The sequence below is a fragment of the Ascidia mentula genome, chromosome 5 (assembly GCF_947561715.1).
Source record: "Ascidia mentula chromosome 5, kaAscMent1.1, whole genome shotgun sequence".
NCBI lineage: Eukaryota > Metazoa > Chordata > Ascidiacea > Phlebobranchia > Ascidiidae > Ascidia > Ascidia mentula.
Window position 1 is genome coordinate 14661050 of NC_138570.1, and position 21746 is coordinate 14682795.

Here is a 21746-nt window from a genome sequence, read left to right on the forward strand (position 1 = left end):
TAATTTTCATCGGACAAATTGGACAGATTGTTTGTTTCCAGAGCAAGTTAGGCCTTCATAATTACGTGGCCTGTTTATTGCTTTAGGACACTGATATCAAGCAACGAGTCGGTGAATTGTAAATAGCTCGATAAAGAAGTATTCTTATGCCACGTTGGTAAATGCGATTCCTCTTGGTCGCTGGCATTAAATAAATTCACAAAAAGTAGGGCATTTCATAGTGGGAAGCGTCGATACACAAATGGTACATAAAAAAATCTTTTCCGATATGTTTCTGGTGTTAGTCTAACAGGTTATATATTGAAAACACTGTTTTTTCTTGTAATACTTTTTTTAATATACAATTACAACAGTTTATCTGTATATGTCAGTCGCACACATCATAAAACCCAACCAAAAACTTCGGTAAAGAATCTTGCATGTAGGATCAACGGCAATAACTTTATTTCAGAATTTAATTTAAATTATTTTACTTTGGCCTGATGAGCTCAATGTCACGTCCTCCAATAAGAAGAGAGCAACATTGCTCATGTCCTCACGCCCCGACTTCCTGGAAAGGAGCGAATGGTGGCACAAAAGGAGCAACAACAACAATTGCAGCGAGAAAGGTACATCTCTTCCCGTTGTGAGATGGCGCGATAAGTGGTCGCGTCTGCAAGATTTGCGTTGATCATTACACGAGATAGGGCATGGGCGCTCGAGGCGTTCTAGATCAAGCTGAATTTCCCACGGCTCATATTCAATATGGCGTCAGTTGGGCTCAGCGGAGGCTCGCCACGCTGCGACAGCTCGTCGCCGAATAGAGTTACGGTTTAATCTGGAATGTGGACACTCTTGCGCATCTTTCGTAATGCCGGTTTGGGTTAGATGTCGCGAAACCGACGAAAAGTTTTTAGAAAGCCGATCGTACGCTGGCATATCGTTCCCAACACATTGTGAATCGTGATATTTTGACGGAACCTTCGACGGGGAGTAATAAATCCGTCATTTTCAATCCCCGTGAGTATGCGACGAGATCTTCTCAGCAATATTTGGTTTCATTTTGCTTCTTTGTGGATTTTTGCCACAACTGTCCAACTCTGTCCAAGACTTGTAACCTTGCAAGCCAACGACATAGAAAAGATGTAAAAATACAAGAGAGCCAATAATGATCTGAATTTTTGCATGAATTAATTTTGAAAATCTGCAGTTTTAGGAACAAATAAATCTATGAAAACAGACAAAGTATTTAAACGTTTATATACTGACACGAAAGTTTCATGCAAGATGCACACCCGATGGAAACAGTTGAATGTGGAAAAGACAAACAATTCTGACCCAAAAACGCTTTACATAGTTGGACCAAAACAAAATAATTCCGAAATTTTATTTAATTTTTGAAAATTATATCCACCGCCATTTTGTTTTCTCCTAACTTTGTTTTAATGCGCGTTGCGCAAAATAGGTCTATTGGATGATAAATAGATAACCCTGCAAAATTGAAAGGTTCTTTTCATAAGCTGTATTATCCTCTGAGTGGGTAATCAGAGTGACAACAACAAGCTGAGCCGGATTAAACTGTCAATATTTACCCTGAAAATCGGCTTACCTTAATCGTTCTGCCTGCTTATTGCCAGTATCTCTCACATGTTCAATTGGTCGCTTTTGTCAATCGTGAGAACATACCTGTTACACAAATGACCCCACCACCACCACCTGCTACTGCGACAGCCGACGAAAAGTAATAACTTTTTTCCTAGTGACGCAAATCTACCTAAAAGGAATTTTAAACGCTGACTTGTATATAAACATTGACGTGTTGGTTCTTGGACAATCCACTATTCGTACAATTTTAATGGTTTCGAGTTGGACTAAACATCCAAACACAAATTCGTAGTTTACAAACACATCTTGTACTGAAGCGCAGTATCCGTGTTTCTGGAGAATGATTACAAAGAAATTCAAGTGGTTTGGTAAAAAATGATTTTTTTGCCTGACATCTGTGTTGTTTGCCTCAACTTTTAAACGATCGACAAAATCATAAGTGCTGCTAAATTACACCCTGAAAGCGTTTGTTTTGAGTGTAAACAGGTTTGGATCTCGTTTGGATTTACCTCAAATATTTTCCCATGCAACAAGTGACTTTGCCGCCCTTGCATTTTCTAATGTTTTCCATCGTTTTTTCAATTACATGGAAGTATATGTGTTCAAAATAATTGGATACGATGAGGAATATGATAAATGCTGAACGAACATTTCACACCCCCTGCAGATATTAGCTGAAGTCTAATTATGTTTCAAGTAGGCTGTGTTTATTTATTATTTGCTTGTTCCAAAAGGTAGATGGGTCTATACTTTAAACAATAAGTTTTATCGTAAAGTGCTTCATTTTTAAAATTAAATTTGTTCAAAAAACGCAGTAAAAAAGTAATGTGGATTTAAATAAAAACCCGGTCGCGTTTAAACACAACTTTCAAAGACAAAGCAAAAACATGAATTCGTGGCTTCACGACGACTCGAATTTTTTGCCAATTACACCAATTTTAGAAGACAAATTCCCTCATTATTTGGAGGTAACAATTTCGTTCTCTCCACTTTGCGGTGCCCTAAAATTGCAAGTGAGGCCTCCAGACATGACAACGGTTCAGCAAGATCATCACACGTATAGTGCTTATCCGTAGTTAAATGAGGCCTATGTGTCGTTCTTTGATTTATTTTGTTTAGAGTGAGGTAAAAAAAAATTGCAAGTATACAGAAAATCGATTTTGTAATCGTCCTAAGCATTATGCCTAAACCAAATATACGCCTTCGATTGCCTTTAACAATGTCTTTCTAAAAAAAGTAGGTTTCGGTACAAAATGTGAATGCGATGATACATAGGGATATGTATGTACCAAAGTTTATTGTTGCATTGGAAGAGGAAGGAGAATTAAAAGCTCTTTGGAAGATTGAACTTAATGCGGAAAAAAAGGAAATAGGTCGATCAATAAATATTGACAAAAAGCAGCATCAGAGAAAACATGTTAGCAATGAATACGCCTGAAGAAATATGTTTACAAAACAGTATTCTACCGTCCCTTTGCTATAAAAAAGAATGTAGTAGCAGCAACAGCAGGCACCATAAATATTATTTACTATTTTCTTAATCCATACTATGACAAAATTAAGGCTTTTGTATTTTCTATTGTTCTGTGCAAAATCAACATCATACAAAAAGATGAAAATGTTTGAGACAGTAGAATCTCCGGTCAGCTTAATGGCCGAGAAAAACTTGTACATGAAACCCAAATCTTTTTTCAGTGTATAGTTATTTTTATGTTGCGTCGCAAAACTGACAGACGTATCGATTAGTTTAATTAGTTTAATCTTTACCGCCATTCGCAAACAAAAATCAACTATTTTCACCCAGTAGTTTCGGCTTTGACCAAGGTCGCCATGGGCCCGAATCCTTTACGGCAACGTGATTGGTCAATGACGACGAATCAGAGACGTTGTCGTCAACATCAATGCCGATACTGGATGCCGAACTGGTTGTTGGCGAGCGACACGGTACGATAATCTCAGGGCAACCTTTTTTCATGTTATTGGGGCTGGTTCGAGTTCTTCGTCTTTTTTTTGGTGGAGTAACTTTGGCCGGTGACGAATTTGCTTCTTCGTATGTGCCGCCTGTCGTCGTTTCGCTTGAGTAAACACACTTGGAATCTACTCCACTCGTCTTGCGCTTATTATTTCTGTGGGAATCTGAAATCCCGGACGGTTCTTTCATTTTACTTTCCGGGTATGGGTTGGGTTTATCCGGGCTCTTGGGCAATATTTCCCTGTTATTAGGCGACTTTGTCTTGGTGGTCAAAATCGCCATTTTCCCAGATGTGTTTGACGCCTTCTCGTTGGTGGTCGAGTCAGTTATCACAGCAGTAGAAATCGGCAAGGTCTGCACAGTGTGTGAAGCGGCTGCGAGTGACGTAAGGAATGTTGTACCACCGATCTGTGGAACCAGCACAGTAATGTTGCCGCCATCCAGACCTCCGATTGTCGATGCCAGTTGTGTGCCTTCAGGTAACACAATGGGAGCCGCATAGTGTCGGGACGGGGTCGACTGAAGCACGGCGATTTGAGGCTCCAAAACCGGCGCCGTAACGATCGTTGATTTGGGAGCAATTGTAGCTGAAATTTGAAAAACTAAGTTAAGCAAAGTAGTATAAATCGAAATGGGCAGATATCAAAAAAAAATCTTACTCACAAGTTTTGGACAGCATGTGACTAAAAAGAAATTTGCGACTTGCATGTGAAGGTATATGCTGATGTATACCTGTATGTGAGTGGACAGGAGATATAGCTGTTGGCTCCGGGAATCGAACCCGAATTGGTTGGTTGTGGCCGTTTTGAAGTATCGGCACTGGAAAGGGAGGATTGTCCATACTAAGCGTGGATTCTTCGTAAGGATTTGACTGACTCTAAAAACGGCAGCAAATTTTCAATTGTGTCTTGAATTTTCACATTCCGTTTAGGGGATCTTAGAATTCATTCCCTTGCGTATTTTGGTCGTTTACATATTTCAACAAGATTTATCGGTCAAAATATCTACACCTCAGGCTATATGAGAATCTTCACGAAACTTGATGTTTCTTTATCAAATACGAAATATATACATTTTTACTTTAATAAACTTGACCAAAGAAAGGTTTTATTCATTTCCTGTGACGTCAATGAAGTCAGATGTAATGGTTGGAAATTTCCTTCTACCTGTATGGATTGTAGGCAGGTGGCGAGATGACTCAACAATCTCGTCCGAACATCTACTGTCACACCCTCACACGTGCTGAGAAACTTCATGACTTCATTCCGACATTCACTAAATCCCGCTCTGTATTTGTCCACAATGTGGGGGTCGACACTCAACGAAACTGAAACAAACGTATAAGTTTGTTACGAACCACATTGAAACTTGTAGGAAACATTACACAAACTCCTTGCGGTCAAAAAAGTACCAAGTTTTTGTTACAAATAATACACTTTAATAATTTTAGTTCCAATGCAATAGTTTGGACCCTAATTATCGCCAAGCTTGACCATGGTTTTGTAAGAGAAATCCAAAGTCAAAAATGCACCACGCATTCTTTTACCCGCATGTCCATGTGTGTAGTTGGTTAACAATGCTTTTTGTACACATATCTTGTTTATTCTTATATTTGACCAAAGGTTAAAGTCAACAAACACCAGTGTTTACCTGACAACCGATGCCTCTCACACTTTTTCAGGTGGTTTACCGTCATTTCCAAAATATCGGCTTTTTCCAACTTGGAGTGTCTCGGGGCCTGAATAAAACGCATTGATCAACATATTTGACAGCAAAGACATTTTGAGCATCAAACTTCGTGTACAAATGTTCCTCTCGCAGTAACAATGTGCGGACGACCGGCCGAAAAATAAATAAATCCAAAAGTTAAAGATGCAAAACTGTACAAGGCCGATATTTATCTGCATTGGACATCTTGGCGACATCTGCGGTTATTAAGGACACTATAACGTGGGCGCCTCGAAACTACGTGTTTTTACGGGGTTATATGTAAAACTTTGATGTTATGAGAAAGTAGTTTTCATTAACTCCGTTTTTTGATATTAAGATGTAAAAATAAAATATAGAGATTATGCATTTTTGTCAAAAAAATCACAATACTGACCTCTCGTTTAAGGGCAGCCAATAAAATGGACTTGAGCTCCGTGAGGCTTTTGTTGATTCTTGCGCGTCGTCGTTTTTCCATGATAGGCTTGGACGACTGGAAACACAAGGAAACTGCGTAAAGCTTGCGAACGATCGCACTTTGGCGGCTTGAGATTTCATTAATTGTGATCGATGGCAGGTTATGACAGAGCAATTTGTACGAAACAAAATTCTACGCGGAAACCCGGATTTCATCGTCGAAAATGTTTAAAATTCAGGTAAACTATTTCGCGCGCCAGAACGTAAACGTACTGCAAACTGACAGCAAGATCGTATTTAGGCACATCAAAGGCAACAGTGATGTCATCCCAAAGGTGATATTATCTATGCGGGCAGCGCAACGGTTCCACTGGACAACGGTGCTACTCAAGGTAAACGATACATACATGGCCTTGAGATATGACATGTTATTGGATGGATGGGCGACAACCTGACAAACACACGCATTTGCGCATTTCTTATCTGCATTGCGCTAAGTTAAAGACATTACCTTTCTTCTTTCGGCGTAGGTGTCACCGACAGAGCTGTGCGCCTCCACTGGCTGAGCTTCGTCGCTGGACGACATGCTGTCCGAATGCATAACTTCGTGTTACGTTTCGTAAAACTTCACACAATATTACTACGTCTAAAAATACACATATGTACAAATCATATACACAAACCCTCTGAGTTAAATATTTTGCAAAGATACTTTTAGAAAGAACAGTGTTTTGCAACTGTTGTTTCTAAACCGAGACAGGGTAGAAGTGTCAGAAAAGGCGTTTGCAGCCAGCACAAGTTCTTTAGGAACTTTGTCACATGGCGAAAATGTCTTGAGAAATACCCATGTGTTCAGTTCCGTTTGCGCCTTGGCAAATATAATACGCGCGGTGAAATATACTGCGGGATGACAACGCCATTAAAGTATCTCGCTAACATTTATTTCAACTGCCTGGCAAACCACAAATACCTTCCCAACACTGTGACGAAATAATGCGCACTATAAAATTTAAAAATCAGCAACTCGAAAGCTCGGATATTTAAAATTAATTTTTAATCTTATATCTTATCCTTTTAAAGCTAAACTTTTTTTCAGGTGATGAACGAATAAATAATGGGGTTATGAGCCCCGATAAGTAAAATAAGAGCAATGGCAAAATATGGTTTGTTGTTGGTCTACTATAGTTGTCAACATTTTTAGGGTTCTTTAACTTATTCTTGTGTTTAAGTTTTCAATCCCTTCAATTAACTCGCCGTTCAAACTCTCGAACTTCACTCAATTCATAAACTTTACTGATAAGTTTGTTTCTGTCCGACTGCAGAATAACAAATCCCGAACCTGAACACAACTTGTGACACTTGCGTCAACCTCATCCAACGAAAGCAATCGGCTAAACACTTCTCACATTTCTCTAGGCTCGCGTGGCCGCTTCTGCGTCGTTCGTGCACCTCGCGTGCGCTTTCCTTTCGAAGTAGAAAAAGGAAGTTCTGGTCTCTTGTCGCGATTGCGAAAGCCACGCGACCAGCGCGAGCCGCATCCGAGGTTGTCGCCTTCACTGGCGGTTTAGTGTGACGAAACAATGCTTCTTTGACTGTGCTATGACGTAATTGACAGTTTCTCGTGACTGACTCGTAAAAAACGAGACAAGCGGGTAACCTGTGGTAATCCACGGCTATGGCATTAATACATAAAATTAATAATCTATTATAGACATATTTGCTTGTTGTACAAGGTTGGTTGGTAAATATTCCGTCCACCGTAAACCTTTTGGTAAACACTGTATCGTATATTTTACCGAAGAACAAATTTCAAAGTGGTGTTAATATAAAAGTTTCCGCAACATTAAGGAGCCGTTCCCTCGATAAATTTGACTTTCGCGGTGTGGGTCTTGTCATATTGTGGTCAACAGCACGTGAGCGAAAGGGAGCATTGTTTTACGATAAGGTGTGGCCACCCGGTTGCTTTCTTGGTCTGTGCCCTTTGTGTATTTTTCCCACGGTTTTCGGGGGAGGCTTGAGTCTGCACAAAGCGCCCGCACTGCGCGAACAATCAGTTGTAAATAACTGGCTCGTTCCGTGAGCTCTGTGTACGCCCAATCAGATCCGGGATTAGCTTATTGGAAACGTGTGAACCTGCAAAATGGACGTTATATAACTCAAATAGCAAAGTTCAAATCACGCTGTTTACTCCTAAATGCGGCCGAAACGAATTCTGACACTGACCCAACATTAATGTAACAGGTTCACAAACCTACATATTTAGCAGTAATTAAGTTAAATGCAAGGTTTCTGTGCGCGTTATTAATGCTTGCACACTTGTAAATGGACGTAAACTAATAAAGAATGTCACTAAAATAGCTCTAAATGAAAGGGAAACTAAAATATAAAAATTAGGATTTGGACATTGTTGGAAATCCCTATTTAATTTTTGAGGGATATTACACGTCTGCAAGGATTAAATTGGATAATAAACAAATCAATATAACTTTACGGTTCGTAGTGTCTTTAAAGATAAGCCCGCATAATACGTCCTCGGGACAATAAATGTCAACTGTTGACACAATTTCACTTTGCTTTTAGGTATATAGACACCAAAAGTACAAAGAAGGGCGTTAATCTAAAAAACTGGTCTTGACTTATCGCTCCGAGGCCAGCAAATTCCTTTTTTTGTCACGTCGGCTAAACAGAGCACAGATAGTGTCTACGCATCATTTATCTTCATGCGCATTGGCTGAAGTGCTTTAGTGGCACCTGGCAATATATGTCACGTTGCGCTACTCGAGTCAGTGCCACACAAATGCGATATACGCCCTCAAGCTTCGCTTATTAGATTACCTGAAAAATTTTACGCGCGCCTAAATAAGCATCACTGGGCACGTTTAAAAAGTAATAGATTTAAAGTTTTGGCTATAGTGCCCGAGTTGCCTTAGTAAAAACCGCATATTATATTATACGACCAGCTGACTAAACAAAACAACGCCTATAGTTGGAATCGGCCACAGGTGCAAATTACAAATTGCTACTTGGCGCCAGACACGTTGCAACCAATTTATGATACAACACGCTTGGCAGGGTTGTAAATAACATGTGTGTTGTCAGTGTAAATTCTATTGGTTTACGCTGTGGAATGTGTGCGTTCAATTGATTTCTATTCGTACTCTTAACCACAAGTATCGCAATTGCATAGAGGCTAGTTTGTTGGGGGGTATAGAAATGACAACGCATATTGTTACTAACCATAGTAACTGTATTTTATGTATATAGTGGTTCTACAGTTAATTGTTACAAACATCAGACAGAAACTAACATTAACAACACAAAAGTAAGGCATGTGTGATCCTGGGCTCTAAAAATTCCGTTCTCACGGCCGTGGCTAAAAATAATCGTCATATCGCATGTTTTTCTAAGACCTCGAGCGAATATCGGCGGTCGACGCGTCAAAATCACGCCGGCTTTGTGTTGCGCTGAACCTGAACGGTTGGAAGATACAAACAAGACATGCGCCCTACCGGAACTATGAGCCAACTGATAATAGTCCAATTTCCCCCCTGCCGTACTTTGAGCTCTTCTGTGTACATTTCCCACGCATCCGTAGTCTCGTGTCAGCCGCGTGTCGTTCGCTCAATCGTTAAGCCCTTCCCTCCCCACAAAGCACGTAGTTGGTCATTTCTTCCTTGTTAGATTTTTATTGTGGTGCGTCGAATGCTTATTTTACTATGTACCAACGCAGGTGCATTCGCTCCTTAATGGATATCCAAATACTTGTCTAAGGCAAATATCATGCAAATAGCACGGCCGCCGATAAAAGCCTGGCTACTCGCACTGCATTGTCCAAAAAAGCCACTTGTTTAAAAATTGCGAGAAGCTAATATGCAAACATCAGTCTGTGACATTCTCATTTGTTTCAGTTTTCTCCCTGAGCGCTTTCAGATTATTGTCAATAATCTGGATTAGAAGCAAAGCAAGTGCCTGTAGGTTTTTGTCATATATTCGGGAACCATAATTGTTGGTTGGACTGCTGGCAATATCGCTTCTGATCGATAACCGATAAAAGCGATCCTTATCCTCTAATTTGCAAAAAAATGTCATGCATTTACACGGGGATAACTCGCTTCGAAAAGATCGCCGAGCATGCAAGACAAAGTACAACAATGTAATTGGCAGTAACAATACTTCAACCACAAATGTGCTTTTTTTTCAACTGATGTTTTTGTTGATGTGATAATACGTTTTTGCAGCGTTGTTGAAAAAAAATCATTAGCGGACAAACAAAGAGTTTTTTGCACGGCAAATCAATAATCTGACATCCTATTTGGAAATAACCTTGGAAAACGAAGTTTTTAATCTTCGCACGGGCTTGCTGCGTTGACAGGTGACCTTAGCAACAAGGTTCCGACTTGGGTTGTGGCATATATGTTTCATTTCGGCCGGTGAAATATTCATGCGGGATTATTTCCTCTCAGCGCCCAGTTTTGGTTCCTGGAGATTAATAATTTATTGTCGCAGGGAAGTGAATGACAAGTATTTATTTACCGGCTGTACCACGGTATAAATTGGGCTGGTGCAGCCTGCTTTATTGCAACATACCAACAAAAAGTAAACTTCCTAGCCAATATTTATTATACTATTCCTTACAAAAATGACGGAAAAGTTGGAAACAAGGTAAAGGTAGATTTTCGCCATCTCATTCACTAATGAGACTAAAAAGCAGATCAAAAGTATGAACCCAGTAAACAGCAGTCTGGCATTATGACGTCAGAATCGCAGGCAGCATCGGCGTTGGATGAACTTCAGGCGTGTAGAGGTCACACTTTTCCACTTGTCACCGCGGCTTAGCGCACGCGCAGCCCCTTCTACTTGTGTAAACATGAGCGAGTGTGGGAAAGTTGCCTAAGCGAGGTTCCCATGCGTGCCGGGCGGGCCTGCGGTCGCCGCGCTGCCTGTAAATAACGCCTGGCTAAGGGTCGGCGTGCGCTAGCGGTGCGCCTGGGGGTAAACAAAACGAACTGGGCGGATATAATAAAGCTCAAAAGTTCGCAACGGCATGTGCATAAAAGCTCACTGTAGTTGAGAAGCCGGTGGGCGAACTGACGTACTTCTGTCGTCAGAGCTACGCGCGGCTTGTGAACTTTTAGCGTTCTTGTGAGTCAACCCATAAAGCTTCACACAGCGCTTGTAAATTGGACTGAAAATTGTCTTGTACTGGAAGCTTTGTATCCTTCTTCTATTAATACGCATACATGACCAATTGTTTAAGTAAAAAAATGACAATAATACGACTCCTTTTGGACAGGGTCACTTGTTTCAACATAAGAATGTTTAAATTTAAGCCTGTTCAAAGGAATCGTTTATTGTCTTTTTTTAACTTAGAATTAGTTGACAAGTCAAAAATATTGCAAGCTAGCCTATATTTGGCTATCTGTGGTCGTATCCGAAGCATAGTCGCATTAGAGCAGCTTATTAGGAGAGCCGTATTAAAGACGCCATCATTTATCGGTTCTGAAAATCGTTTATAGACACTTCAGCTCAAAGATGGAATTAGCAAGTGTGCTGTTTAATCTCTTTTGCAACGTTACATAAAATAACACTAAACTTCCAACCTTGAAACGCAAGCAGCTGAAATCGAGAGGCGAGTTTATTTTCAAAGACTGTAATTGATCGCAAAAACCACCACATTCCATACATCTTGCCAACAATTAGCAAGAACCAGAAGGTTTTAAAGGAAATCATGCACAACAGTGACATTACATTTGGGCAGTGGAGCTACAACGTGGTGATCTAATAAAAAACACGACAGAACTGTTGTCAAGTTGCTTTGAATGAAAATGTGTCTCAAAGTTGGGCAGGACATTTGTACAACGCGCATAATATTTCATGTTTTTCGCAAGAAAATAGGGACCGGCAGAACAGAACGCAACCACGATCGCTAATAAAAAGGTCGCGCAGACCATGGAAGTTTGGGAAGAAAAAAAATTCGACATAAAACCAAAATTTTACCAGGAACCCAATACAGAAAAAATTCAACACAAAAAAACGTCAACTCGTCGCACACAAACGGGCTTTAAACACGGCCGGAAAAAACCCGCAATATTTTCAAAGCACAGTCGTCGTGTGACGTCATCGGCGATTACGTCACACTTGGGACAAATGCGAATCAGTCGGAGTCGTCGAAAGTGGTTCGCTTGCCCTCGAAGCTTTGAATCGCACCCTTGTTTTTGGCTGCAGCGAAGCCTCCTCGGCCACCGCCTCTACCACGCCCAAAACCGCGGCCACGCCCACCTCCTCGACCTATCAAAAGAAAGAATGAAATAAATCAAAGCAAAACCTATTAAAGATAAGCATTGGGTTTTGATGTCATTTGGTTTGGGATTAATGTGGTTGTGTCATGTCAGTATACCTCCGCCGCGATCATTGCTGCGTTCTGCGGCGTAATCCACATACAATCTGTTGCCATCGACACTTATTCCTCCTTTGGCATTCTTGTATATTGAAGTCGCGTCATTCTCCGAGTTGAATTCAACGTAAGCGAAACTAGGTTAAAATGTAGTGGTTAGAGAATGCAATTAAAAGGCGCTAATTAAACCTGGATATGGCAAACTGTGAATGCGGACAAATTATGTCAATTATTTTTTCGGCGAACTTTCAAGGGCATGCTTACAATTTGTTCTTTCCTGTATCGCGATCTTGGGGAATTCTGACGTCAGTCGCACCGTCGAAATGTTCCCAAATTGAGTCTTTTGTCATATCTTCTGTCACTCCCTTAACGAACAGCGTCTTGCTCGGAGTAGCTATGTAAGGTTTTCATGTTTAGAAAGCCATCACCACTTTCAGTAACGCTTTACGTTAATAGTTTAATGGAGCCAAAAAAAAAGTACGAGTTTGTGGCTTGTAGCTGCATGCATAATCACTCCACAGACAATTTTGATTTAAAACGTATTTGCCTACTATAGCAAGTGGAGTTTAAAACAAAGTTCCCCAAAGCTTCTTTGAGATGGGATTTGCACTAAACCACTCAAACCTGACATAAACAGCATATTGTCGTTGCGAAAAAAATATGTTACTCACATGGTCCACGACCGCCACCTCTTCCACCACGACCAAAACTATCCCGTCCCCGTCCACGACCTCCACGCCCAAAGCTGTCACGACCTCCTCGACCGCCGCCACCACCTCGACCCCCACCAGTAATGACGTCAAGGTAAAGAGCTCTTCCGTCCATTTCGAAGTCGTCCTTGCGTTCATAAGCAGACTCTTTTTCTTCTTTCGAGTTGAATTCGATGAATCCCATGCTGCAAAAATATCAACAATATGGGTGTTATTACTTATAGATAAAAACAAGCATTTTTAGAAGTTGTGGCAACGATTCTACTATCAGGACATGTCTTTAGAATAGACCAGCCCGGACTTTTGGTCAAAAGGGGGCCAATTTTAAACAGGTACCAATGCCCACATGCTAGCGTTTTTTCGTAGTTCTTAGGCCAAAAATTATTATGCAAATAACTTTGATGCGACATTTGCAACACAATTTAAAAACACATCTGGGGACCATATTATGGCGGGCCACCCCACCTAGCTTTACAACAAAGCTTGGACACTGCTCAGCATATGTATCACTATGTTGTGGTACCAACAGAATAATCAGGAGAATATTAAACTTGCTGACAGTAACAAACAATGATCACTAATGTGACCTGTTTGAACTAAACTTGTTATTCGCTATGAAAACCAAATATATGTAGCTTGATGTAGGTTCAGAAAATAAAGTTAAAAGTCATAAAATTGTATCCAAGGCATGAATCAGACAACTCACAATACAGAGTTTCTGGGATTAAACAAGGAAATGTTTTCAGCTTCTTGATTATAATGCACTTCACTGCCACCTTGTGGCCAAGCACAATCGCCCAAGAAGCTAGCCAGAAATACACTTTTAATTTGAGTATATAAACCTAGGAAAAATTTGAATTATTACCCTTTGGGTCTTCCACTGTCTCTGTCAGTAAGAAGTCGAACTTCTCTCACTCCTTCGAATAGATCAGCGATTGAATGTTCATCTGCACTATAGGGAAGGTTTTTGGCAAACAAAGTACGTTCGTCGCGATCACCCCGGTTCCTTCCACCCCCAAAGTCACCACCAGCTAAATTTTTTACAAAGCATTAGTTTTACAAACTTGAAAGAGGAAAACACAGATGTTTGCAAATATGAGCACACTATATGTAAACTATTCTGTTATTTTGTAAATAATATCGCCTTTGAATTGGAAAAATACCATGGCAAAGCACCCCAAAAGAAGTCAGTTTGTAAAAGTTTATTGTCAGAAAATGGCATTTGTGTATGTTCAGATTAATATAATCTCAACCATTATTTATTCAAAAATATTACGGGAAGTACAAATGTATTGGGGTGGTTTAAAGCCAACCACAAAAAATCACACATTTATTTTTCACTTGGCAAACCTACCACCGCTATTACGTCTATCTGGTCTGTCTTGACGAGGTGTGTCTTTTTTCACACTAATTTCTTGTCCTTGAAATTCCACTTGGTGGAGCCCAAGAGCTTTTCCCAGATCTGACTTTTTAACATCAACGAAAGCTTTTCTGTAACAAAAAACTTTTGTTTTTAGTTTTTTTTGGTCAATTAGAGACCAAAACTGGTGTTATATTTTAAGTTTGCTGAACTGTAAAAACATTGTATCCAAGGCATGAATCAGACAACTCACAATGCAGAGTTTCTGGGATTAAACAAGGAAACAATTTTTTCAGCTTCTTGATTATATAGCACTTCACTGCCACCTTGTGGCCAAGCACAATTGCCCAAGAAGCTCTAGTTGTAAAATTTCATGACAGATCCACTAAAAACTTACTGTCTTCCATAGTTAGCTCTGCATGCTACACACTGGATGCCTTTGGTTTTCAGAAATTTGTTGAACGATGCATCATCAAGTCCCTCTGGTAAGTCAGTGAACATCATCGTTACTGGTTCTGTAGAAATAATAATAAACATACATAAAAACACAAATTGTATGAAAGGTACGTTACTACATAACAACAGTTTGTTTAGTGATCTGGTCATCAGGTTAAGGTCAGGCAAAGCAACTGCATACTGAGATAAAAACATACAAACCCCCATCATCCTCCTCGACTTTTTGTTTTTTTGAAGGAACAGAATCATCTGTATTCTTTTTTCTTTTCAGGGTGGTTTCAGTTTCCATTTCCTCCTCATCGTCGTCATCGTCATCATCATCTTCGTCCTAGTTAAGAAACACTTTTTAAAAACATTTGCTAGACTAAAACAATACATGGTTTAGTTGACATGGTCATTGCTTTGTCAATTATTGACTTTTCACACTATGTCTATCCTGTGACACAACATAACTCAGTTGTAGACCAGAGGTTTTCAGGTGTTTACAATACATTAGAAATTAAGTGCTGGATGGAAAGAATTAAGTATTTTATAAAATTTGCACACCTCATCGTCCGATTCTTCTTCCGCTTTTGCAGCAGCCTTTTTCTTGCCCGCTCCCTTTTTAGTTGCAACCTGTGTAAAAATGGTTTGTTGCTAACGCTGCCAGGCATACTATTTAGTAATGAAAAGCTCGTCTGGCAAAAGAAAAACTTGTTTGTTCGACGTTTCGGTTGTTATACAACAAACCTTCATCAGGATAATGAAGTAAAAACGCCCACACGGCGATAAATAGTCACGCGCGCATAAAGCAAAAAAGGGACGAAAGAAACAACACAAGCTAAGAAGCGGGGAGGGGGGAAACACCATTAATAGAAAATGTGCGCCAACCGGACGATACCGAGGTCTGAAGCATAGCGCCTCGAGGTGCGCAAGACCAACACGTTCATAACAACCGAAACGTCGAACAAACAAGTTTTTCTTTTGCCAGACGAGCTTTTCATTACTGTGTAAAAATGTTTGTAATTTAATATCATTGATACTAAAATCTTGTAAAAAAAACAACATATAAATTGTAAGTAGGTGTCAACACCACACAAATCAACCATGTAAGAGTCAAGAAAATTTGAGAATAAAAGAATGGCCCATATTGTTATTAACATCGTCTGCGAGGGGTCAGGTCAACTCCTTATAATGATGGAGCTACACCAACCGCGTCATTTAAACTGATTGTGGCATAAGTTTTTGCCGAAACATTTTTCATACACGACAACAATATGGGCCAGTCTTTATATTCTCAGAATTATAAATTTGTTTCAAATGTTTACGCCTTCGACTTATAATCAGCCGAAATAACTTCCATTGGTTGATTGTTTGCATCAACTTATTGAAACCTCCTTAATTTTATACCTTTTCATCTTCAGATTCCTCTTCTTCGTCATCTGAATCTTCTGCCTATGTTTTAAACACAAAACAATATTTCTTGAGCAATAGTTCAATATCATACAGATAAAGCCAGTGACAGATCTAGAGGGGGTGTTTTGGTGTTAGAACACCACCCTTTGCATTTTGGCACATTGTTTGGTGTGAAAGTGCAGTTGATTTCCTGTCATGTGGAAGCGCACACTACGTTCAAGTGTTTATCTCCACAGTTGCTTTGTTTATCGGCTGTGCTCACTCCGTTCATGCACGTTAACAATACCGTTTTCGAAAAAGTTATTCATTTTTACAATTTCTTTACAAAAGCTGCACACTGTAAGATAATTCATTGACAAGATTCCACTAAATATTTATCTCCCACCGTGGAAACATCAATGTATATTTAGTAGTGCAAGACTATGTTCTGGACCATTGAAGCTTTGTTTTTAATAGTCGAAAGTTTAAAAATGATCCCATCGCAATGCTTTAGTCGAGGATACAGATACAATCGCATTGTTTCATAATATAGGTTTGTTTTTGAGTTTTTCGTTAAACTTGGACAAAGGCCTCTTTACAAAAGCAACTAAAAATTCTTGGGTTTTCGTGGACCAAATGTGTTCGATATTTTGCGTGAACTACTGAAATGCGCTACTTGATTTTTAAGCTGAGTCTGCATGGAAAATGCCAGAAATAATTAATATGTTTTCTAGATCCACCACTCGACTAATCGTTTAAATAATGCAAATATTTTTCAAAATTACCATACCATTTATTATATACCACCAGAAAAACATATACATAGGTGTTGAATCTTATCTCCCAGAGAAGGCCAGCCCAACCTGCAAAATACCCAGGTTAGGCTGCCTACCCTGGATTTGGATAGTCCCCGTCGTTCTTTGAGCTGATATACCCGCAATGGCAACCATTAGCTCGCATCGTGCAATAGTTAAATGCTCGCTTTATGTTCCACTGTTTAAATTTGTGGCGTGTATTTGTCTAATCGTCACCGATTGGAACGGTTTATCCATTAAAGTGATGTACCGCAGTTTCGGATTCCAGAATTCATTTGCCGAATCAGCAATAATTTTTAACACTATTAAAAATGATAGTATTCAGTGTGTCTTTTCTGTGTATCACGCAATCTTACAAACTACGCCAAAACTAATGAGGAATAAACGACGCCGAATGATTGTTCAGTGACGTAACATTTTCGTAATGTAAGTCTTGGCATTTACTGTCGTTGAAAACATATATTTGAAAAACGGGAGTCTGATAGTATTATTTTTTTGCTCACGCCCGGTACAAGATACATTTGGAAACTACCAACGACGGCCAAGACAACCTTAAAACCAAAACACGAATGAGTTTTTGACGATAGCGTCAAACGATTTTTAGCCGAACCTAATTTAGATGATTCGGTCTATCACTAAAAAGCACTAAGCCCGTAAATTAACTTGGCACTCGCAGGCCCAGTCCATTACTAATGCGTCTCAGAACCTATGGGCTGAGTAATAATTTTGCTTGGCCTAACCTGGAAACTTAAAAAATCGACGCCTATGTATATATATATAATATATATATATAGCTCGATAAACTAATATAAAAGCAATAACATATATAAATATCATAAATACATAGTACTAGGGAAAAGAACTAGTGATGATTTTTGTTCCTACTACTCCTATAAATATAAAAACTATAGAGATAAAACATACATCATCTTCATCATCCTCCTCATCAGAATCTTCAGTTGTTGTTTTTACCGGTTTCTGTAAAATTAGCGCTAACTTTTTACACAAATCCTTTCTTGTCGTAACATATGACATAGTATTTTGAGTATATATTTGAAAAACTATCACAGTTTATTCCAGCGAAAATGAACAGATAAATTGGACTATTTAAATAATTGCCACATACATATACGGAGGTGATCCTTGATCATCATATGATTGAACATATTTAATACTAAAAATATAAATGCCTACTAACTTTAGATTTAGGTTTTTCTTCTTCTTCCTCGCTGTCGTCATCATCATCGTCATCGTCTTCATCATCGTCATCCTTTTTGGCATTTTTACTTTGGGGTTGTTCCTTTAAATTAATTTTGGTATTTGTAGTCACCATATGTGCACATAACCAGGATTTCTTTCAGGGTGAGATACTAAGTAAGCTGCTACTTGTGGCAAGGGTTACAAAACTTCAATGCCTGTGTTTGGACATATTTTTTTTAAATAGGGAGAACAAAAGTTCAAAGTGTGATAAACTGCCACGAATTAGACCACTTATAACTTTGCAAACTTACATCATCAGAGTCATCTTCGTCTGAATCTTCTTCCTCTACTTCAACATTTTTTACTGCAGTCTTTCCATTTGGTTTCTGTGTAAAAAACAAAGAAACTCATTTTAAGATAAAGACATATGTGCACAAAACAACCCAGAGCGGCAAAATCAAGTTTTTTAACCTCTTCTTCCTCCTCATCTTCTGATTCCTCTTCCTCCTCTGATGAACTTTCTTTAACTGGCTCCACAACCTTTTTGGATTTCTTTTTTTTAAGCTTCTCCTTTAAAAATATTAAAAGCAAATTCTATTAATGTGAATCATGTTCAAAGCACTGTGGTACACAGATATATAATTATATTAAGTTAAACAGCAATTAGCAGATTGATTTAGTAGTAACACGGATATATCCTCTGCGCACTTTTGCGAATATGAACCAATAATCCACGCAATAGTAATGAGCTAATGCATTACCATACGAAATAATTTTTTTTTTATTTAACGATCCGCAAAAACAAAAACCAAACTTTCCAATGTGGGTAACATATATTACCATGAAAATGCACAACATGAATAACAGCCCAAAACCTGTTGTTTTGAGATATGGAAATTACATTACCTTCAGTTAATACACTAATTTTATTATACTTTATTCATGAAATCAAGTTTTACAAAGAAAGTTCTAAAGGTTTGGATTTGTTTCACTATGAATAATGCAAATAAACTTGCACAGCAATTTGTTCAAACAATGACCTAAAACAGAACAAAAACTACATCAATAGGTTGCCTAAACTGGACCAAATACTTCATTAAACTAATTTAGTGCTGCTTTAAATAAATAAGTTGTGTAGGTCTATTTATTTTCCACAATATGGGCCAGTCTGTATGTTCTCAGAATTATGAGTAAATCCATGAATAGTGTTCACAAATAATGTGCCAGTTTGTTGGCAGAATTGTCAAATAACACACTAAACAATAAAACAGACACATGCAACCAACCTGTACTGGTTCCTCAACAGCTTTAGCAATTTTAACTGGTTTTACAATTGCGGTCTTCCCCTTTTTTCCCTGAATGGAACATACGTTTTTGTTACTTTACCTTTATGTTAATAAATAGTTAATTACAACCATACCTTTTTAAGCTGAACCATTCTTCTGATTTAGATATTCAAAAGCAACGATAAAATTTCTACTGAATTTGTTGATTTTACAAATTTAGACCCTGTCGTCAAAAAAGACATCGTATTATGCATTATTAATACAAAAAACACATTCACGTATGTCATGTCCTACCACATACATAAAAGCTATTATTCTAATGTGGTTTTTAGTTCAATTCAAGCAAAACGAAACAACTTCAAAATACAACCCAACCGCAGCTGAAACTGCAGCCATTAAACAATCCAAGAAGAAACACGAGGTGCAAAAAGGATTGGCGAGGTGCAGAAATGTCCAATGATGGCTAAGTATGTATTACTTACATGTTTCTTAATAACATGATATAAATGTTTGGGAAATAAAAAAGACATAAAAACGTAATGTAATTAATGTAAAACTGTTTTATGTTCTTTTTTATTATACATATTGTTAGTTCTTTTTAAGATTCTTATTTAAGTTTACATTTTATTACTTTGTTCTCATGGGATTATATTTGGTCGCTACCCACGTTGGTTACACGTGAGTTAAAGACCCGAGTCCGAAAAAATAGATGTTTTACCAAATCCACAACAGTTGTGTGCATTTACCATTATGAAACGCGACTCGGTGCAAAACTTTAGTAGCTGGTATTTGATTGCTACACGTGACATGTGACATTCACTGAGTTTTTTGTTTCACTTTTATTTTAAAATAATACTGCTGTTGCGTAATAATCAATTCGTTCTAAAATAACAACATACATTGTAGACTAACGTTATGCTGACATTAATAAGAGGTTTAGGTTTCGCTAGCAAGTTGTTAGCAGGAGAAATCTAGGACTTAATAAGGGTGTTTGTTAGTATTAGTTTAATGTTTTCAGGAGTAAAACAAAATAGCTGAAAATGAACAGTCCCCCTCGATTAAAAAGACACATGTTGTCTGCCGAGGATTTTCGCCAGATGAGAAACGTTTCAAAAATTGAGGAGCATCAAACGTATTCTGCCGGCGAGACAAAGATCATGAAAATGGCGAGCCCACCAAAACCAAGACGTTGCTTGTCCATGCTGAACGATCTTATTAAAAATGCCAGCAGCCTTAAACCAACTTGCACAACTTATGACATTGGCGGTGGTGCCTCAACCAGTGGCTTTGTGCCAGTCGATAGTTCAAACACACATGTACGCCCAACAGATGAACAGTTTGAGGAGAAGTTAGTGATTTCACACGACGTTGAGCAACCTCCAATCTTGCAGGATATGTCAAACCTTTCAACTTTTACAAAAGAGGTTGCCGCACAGCGGAAATTGCAGACTAACTATATTTCTGAACAAGAGAAGCAGCTACGCGAGATGCAAGAGAACTTGTCAAATATGAAGTCTAATCAAATCGCGCTTCTGGCGAAAAAGCGACACATCGCCAGAAGTTTTTCGCAGTTGTGTGACGAAACAACGTCGTTGCTGAAAGATCAAATGACAAGTTTAGGTGAAGAGATCTTGCAGCTTATGCACGAAGAAAAGTTGTTGCGCTATAAAATTGCATCCCATTCAAATTCACGTTGTGACGAATGTAGGTACCGGAAACTGATGCAAAGTCACGTAAATGCCGTGACACAAGAGGAAGAAAGTCAACACCATGCAGAATTTATTGAAAACATCAAAGAAAAAATAAAGGCAAATGAAAACGCTTCGGCAATATTGCTTGAACAACTGCAACAGGAGAGGGCATCATGCTGTACAAGTGAAACAAACGACGAATTGTCTGCGCTTAAAACCGAAAAAGAAAAAGTTTTGGCAATGAAAACAAGAAAGAAAGATGCGTTAGAACGGGAAGAGGAGACGGTTAGGAAATTGAAAGTGGAATTTAACGCAACGAGGAATTCGGTGGTTGCGCAAAATGCTCGTCTCAAGAGCAGATGCTTACAATCAAAACTGCATTTGCAACAACTGGATGAGGAAGCTTTTGCCTTCCGTGTTGAAGTAAAAGAAGCTAGAAAACGACTGAAGTAACTACAACGCAAAACTGTCGATTTGTAGCTACCAAGGTTCGGGGGGCATCAATTCACTCAATTAAAACAGTCAATGATTTTTGAAGGAATTACCACCTTTTTTCAACATTATACGTTTTATAAGTTCTTGAACATATACAAACAGCGATAACTTTCTTGCATGTTCTTCAAATGGCTTGGCGTCTTTGAAAAAGGCAAATCGAAAATTATTTCCTTGTTAGCTAAACCTTTTCTCTTATTTTAAAGTTATTTTGTTTTGTCGTTGTGGAAAAAAATAATTGGTAATTTATGACGTCTCTCCACGATTGCTCACCTAAAAATTACAAAA

At 38.7% G+C, this 21746-nt stretch overlaps 2 protein-coding genes across 2 annotated transcripts; both read right to left on the reverse strand.

Moving 5' to 3' along the window:
* Window positions 1–2896: 2896 nt before the first annotated feature.
* LOC145902654 (uncharacterized) lies at window positions 2897–6328 on the reverse strand. Its single transcript, XM_082990705.1, has 6 exons — window positions 6192–6328; window positions 5661–5756; window positions 5207–5294; window positions 4723–4883; window positions 4289–4433; window positions 2897–4143 (listed from the first exon to the last, which is right to left on the reverse strand). The coding sequence occupies exons 1-6, from the start codon at window positions 6279–6281 to the stop codon at window positions 3371–3373; spliced, it is 1353 nt and encodes a 450-aa protein (XP_082846831.1). The 5' UTR covers window positions 6282–6328; the 3' UTR covers window positions 2897–3370.
* Window positions 6329–11302: 4974 nt separating this feature from the next.
* On the reverse strand, window positions 11303–19525 carry LOC145902251 (uncharacterized). Its single transcript, XM_082990149.1, has 16 exons — window positions 19410–19525; window positions 19276–19344; window positions 18461–18559; window positions 18301–18375; window positions 17988–18089; window positions 17714–17767; window positions 15990–16034; window positions 15147–15215; window positions 14802–14928; window positions 14542–14659; window positions 14139–14275; window positions 13650–13815; window positions 12746–12969; window positions 12339–12468; window positions 12078–12211; window positions 11303–11968 (listed from the first exon to the last, which is right to left on the reverse strand). The coding sequence occupies exons 1-16, from the start codon at window positions 19425–19427 to the stop codon at window positions 11835–11837; spliced, it is 1701 nt and encodes a 566-aa protein (XP_082846275.1). The 5' UTR covers window positions 19428–19525; the 3' UTR covers window positions 11303–11834.
* Between the last annotated feature and the right edge of the window lie 2221 nt (window positions 19526–21746).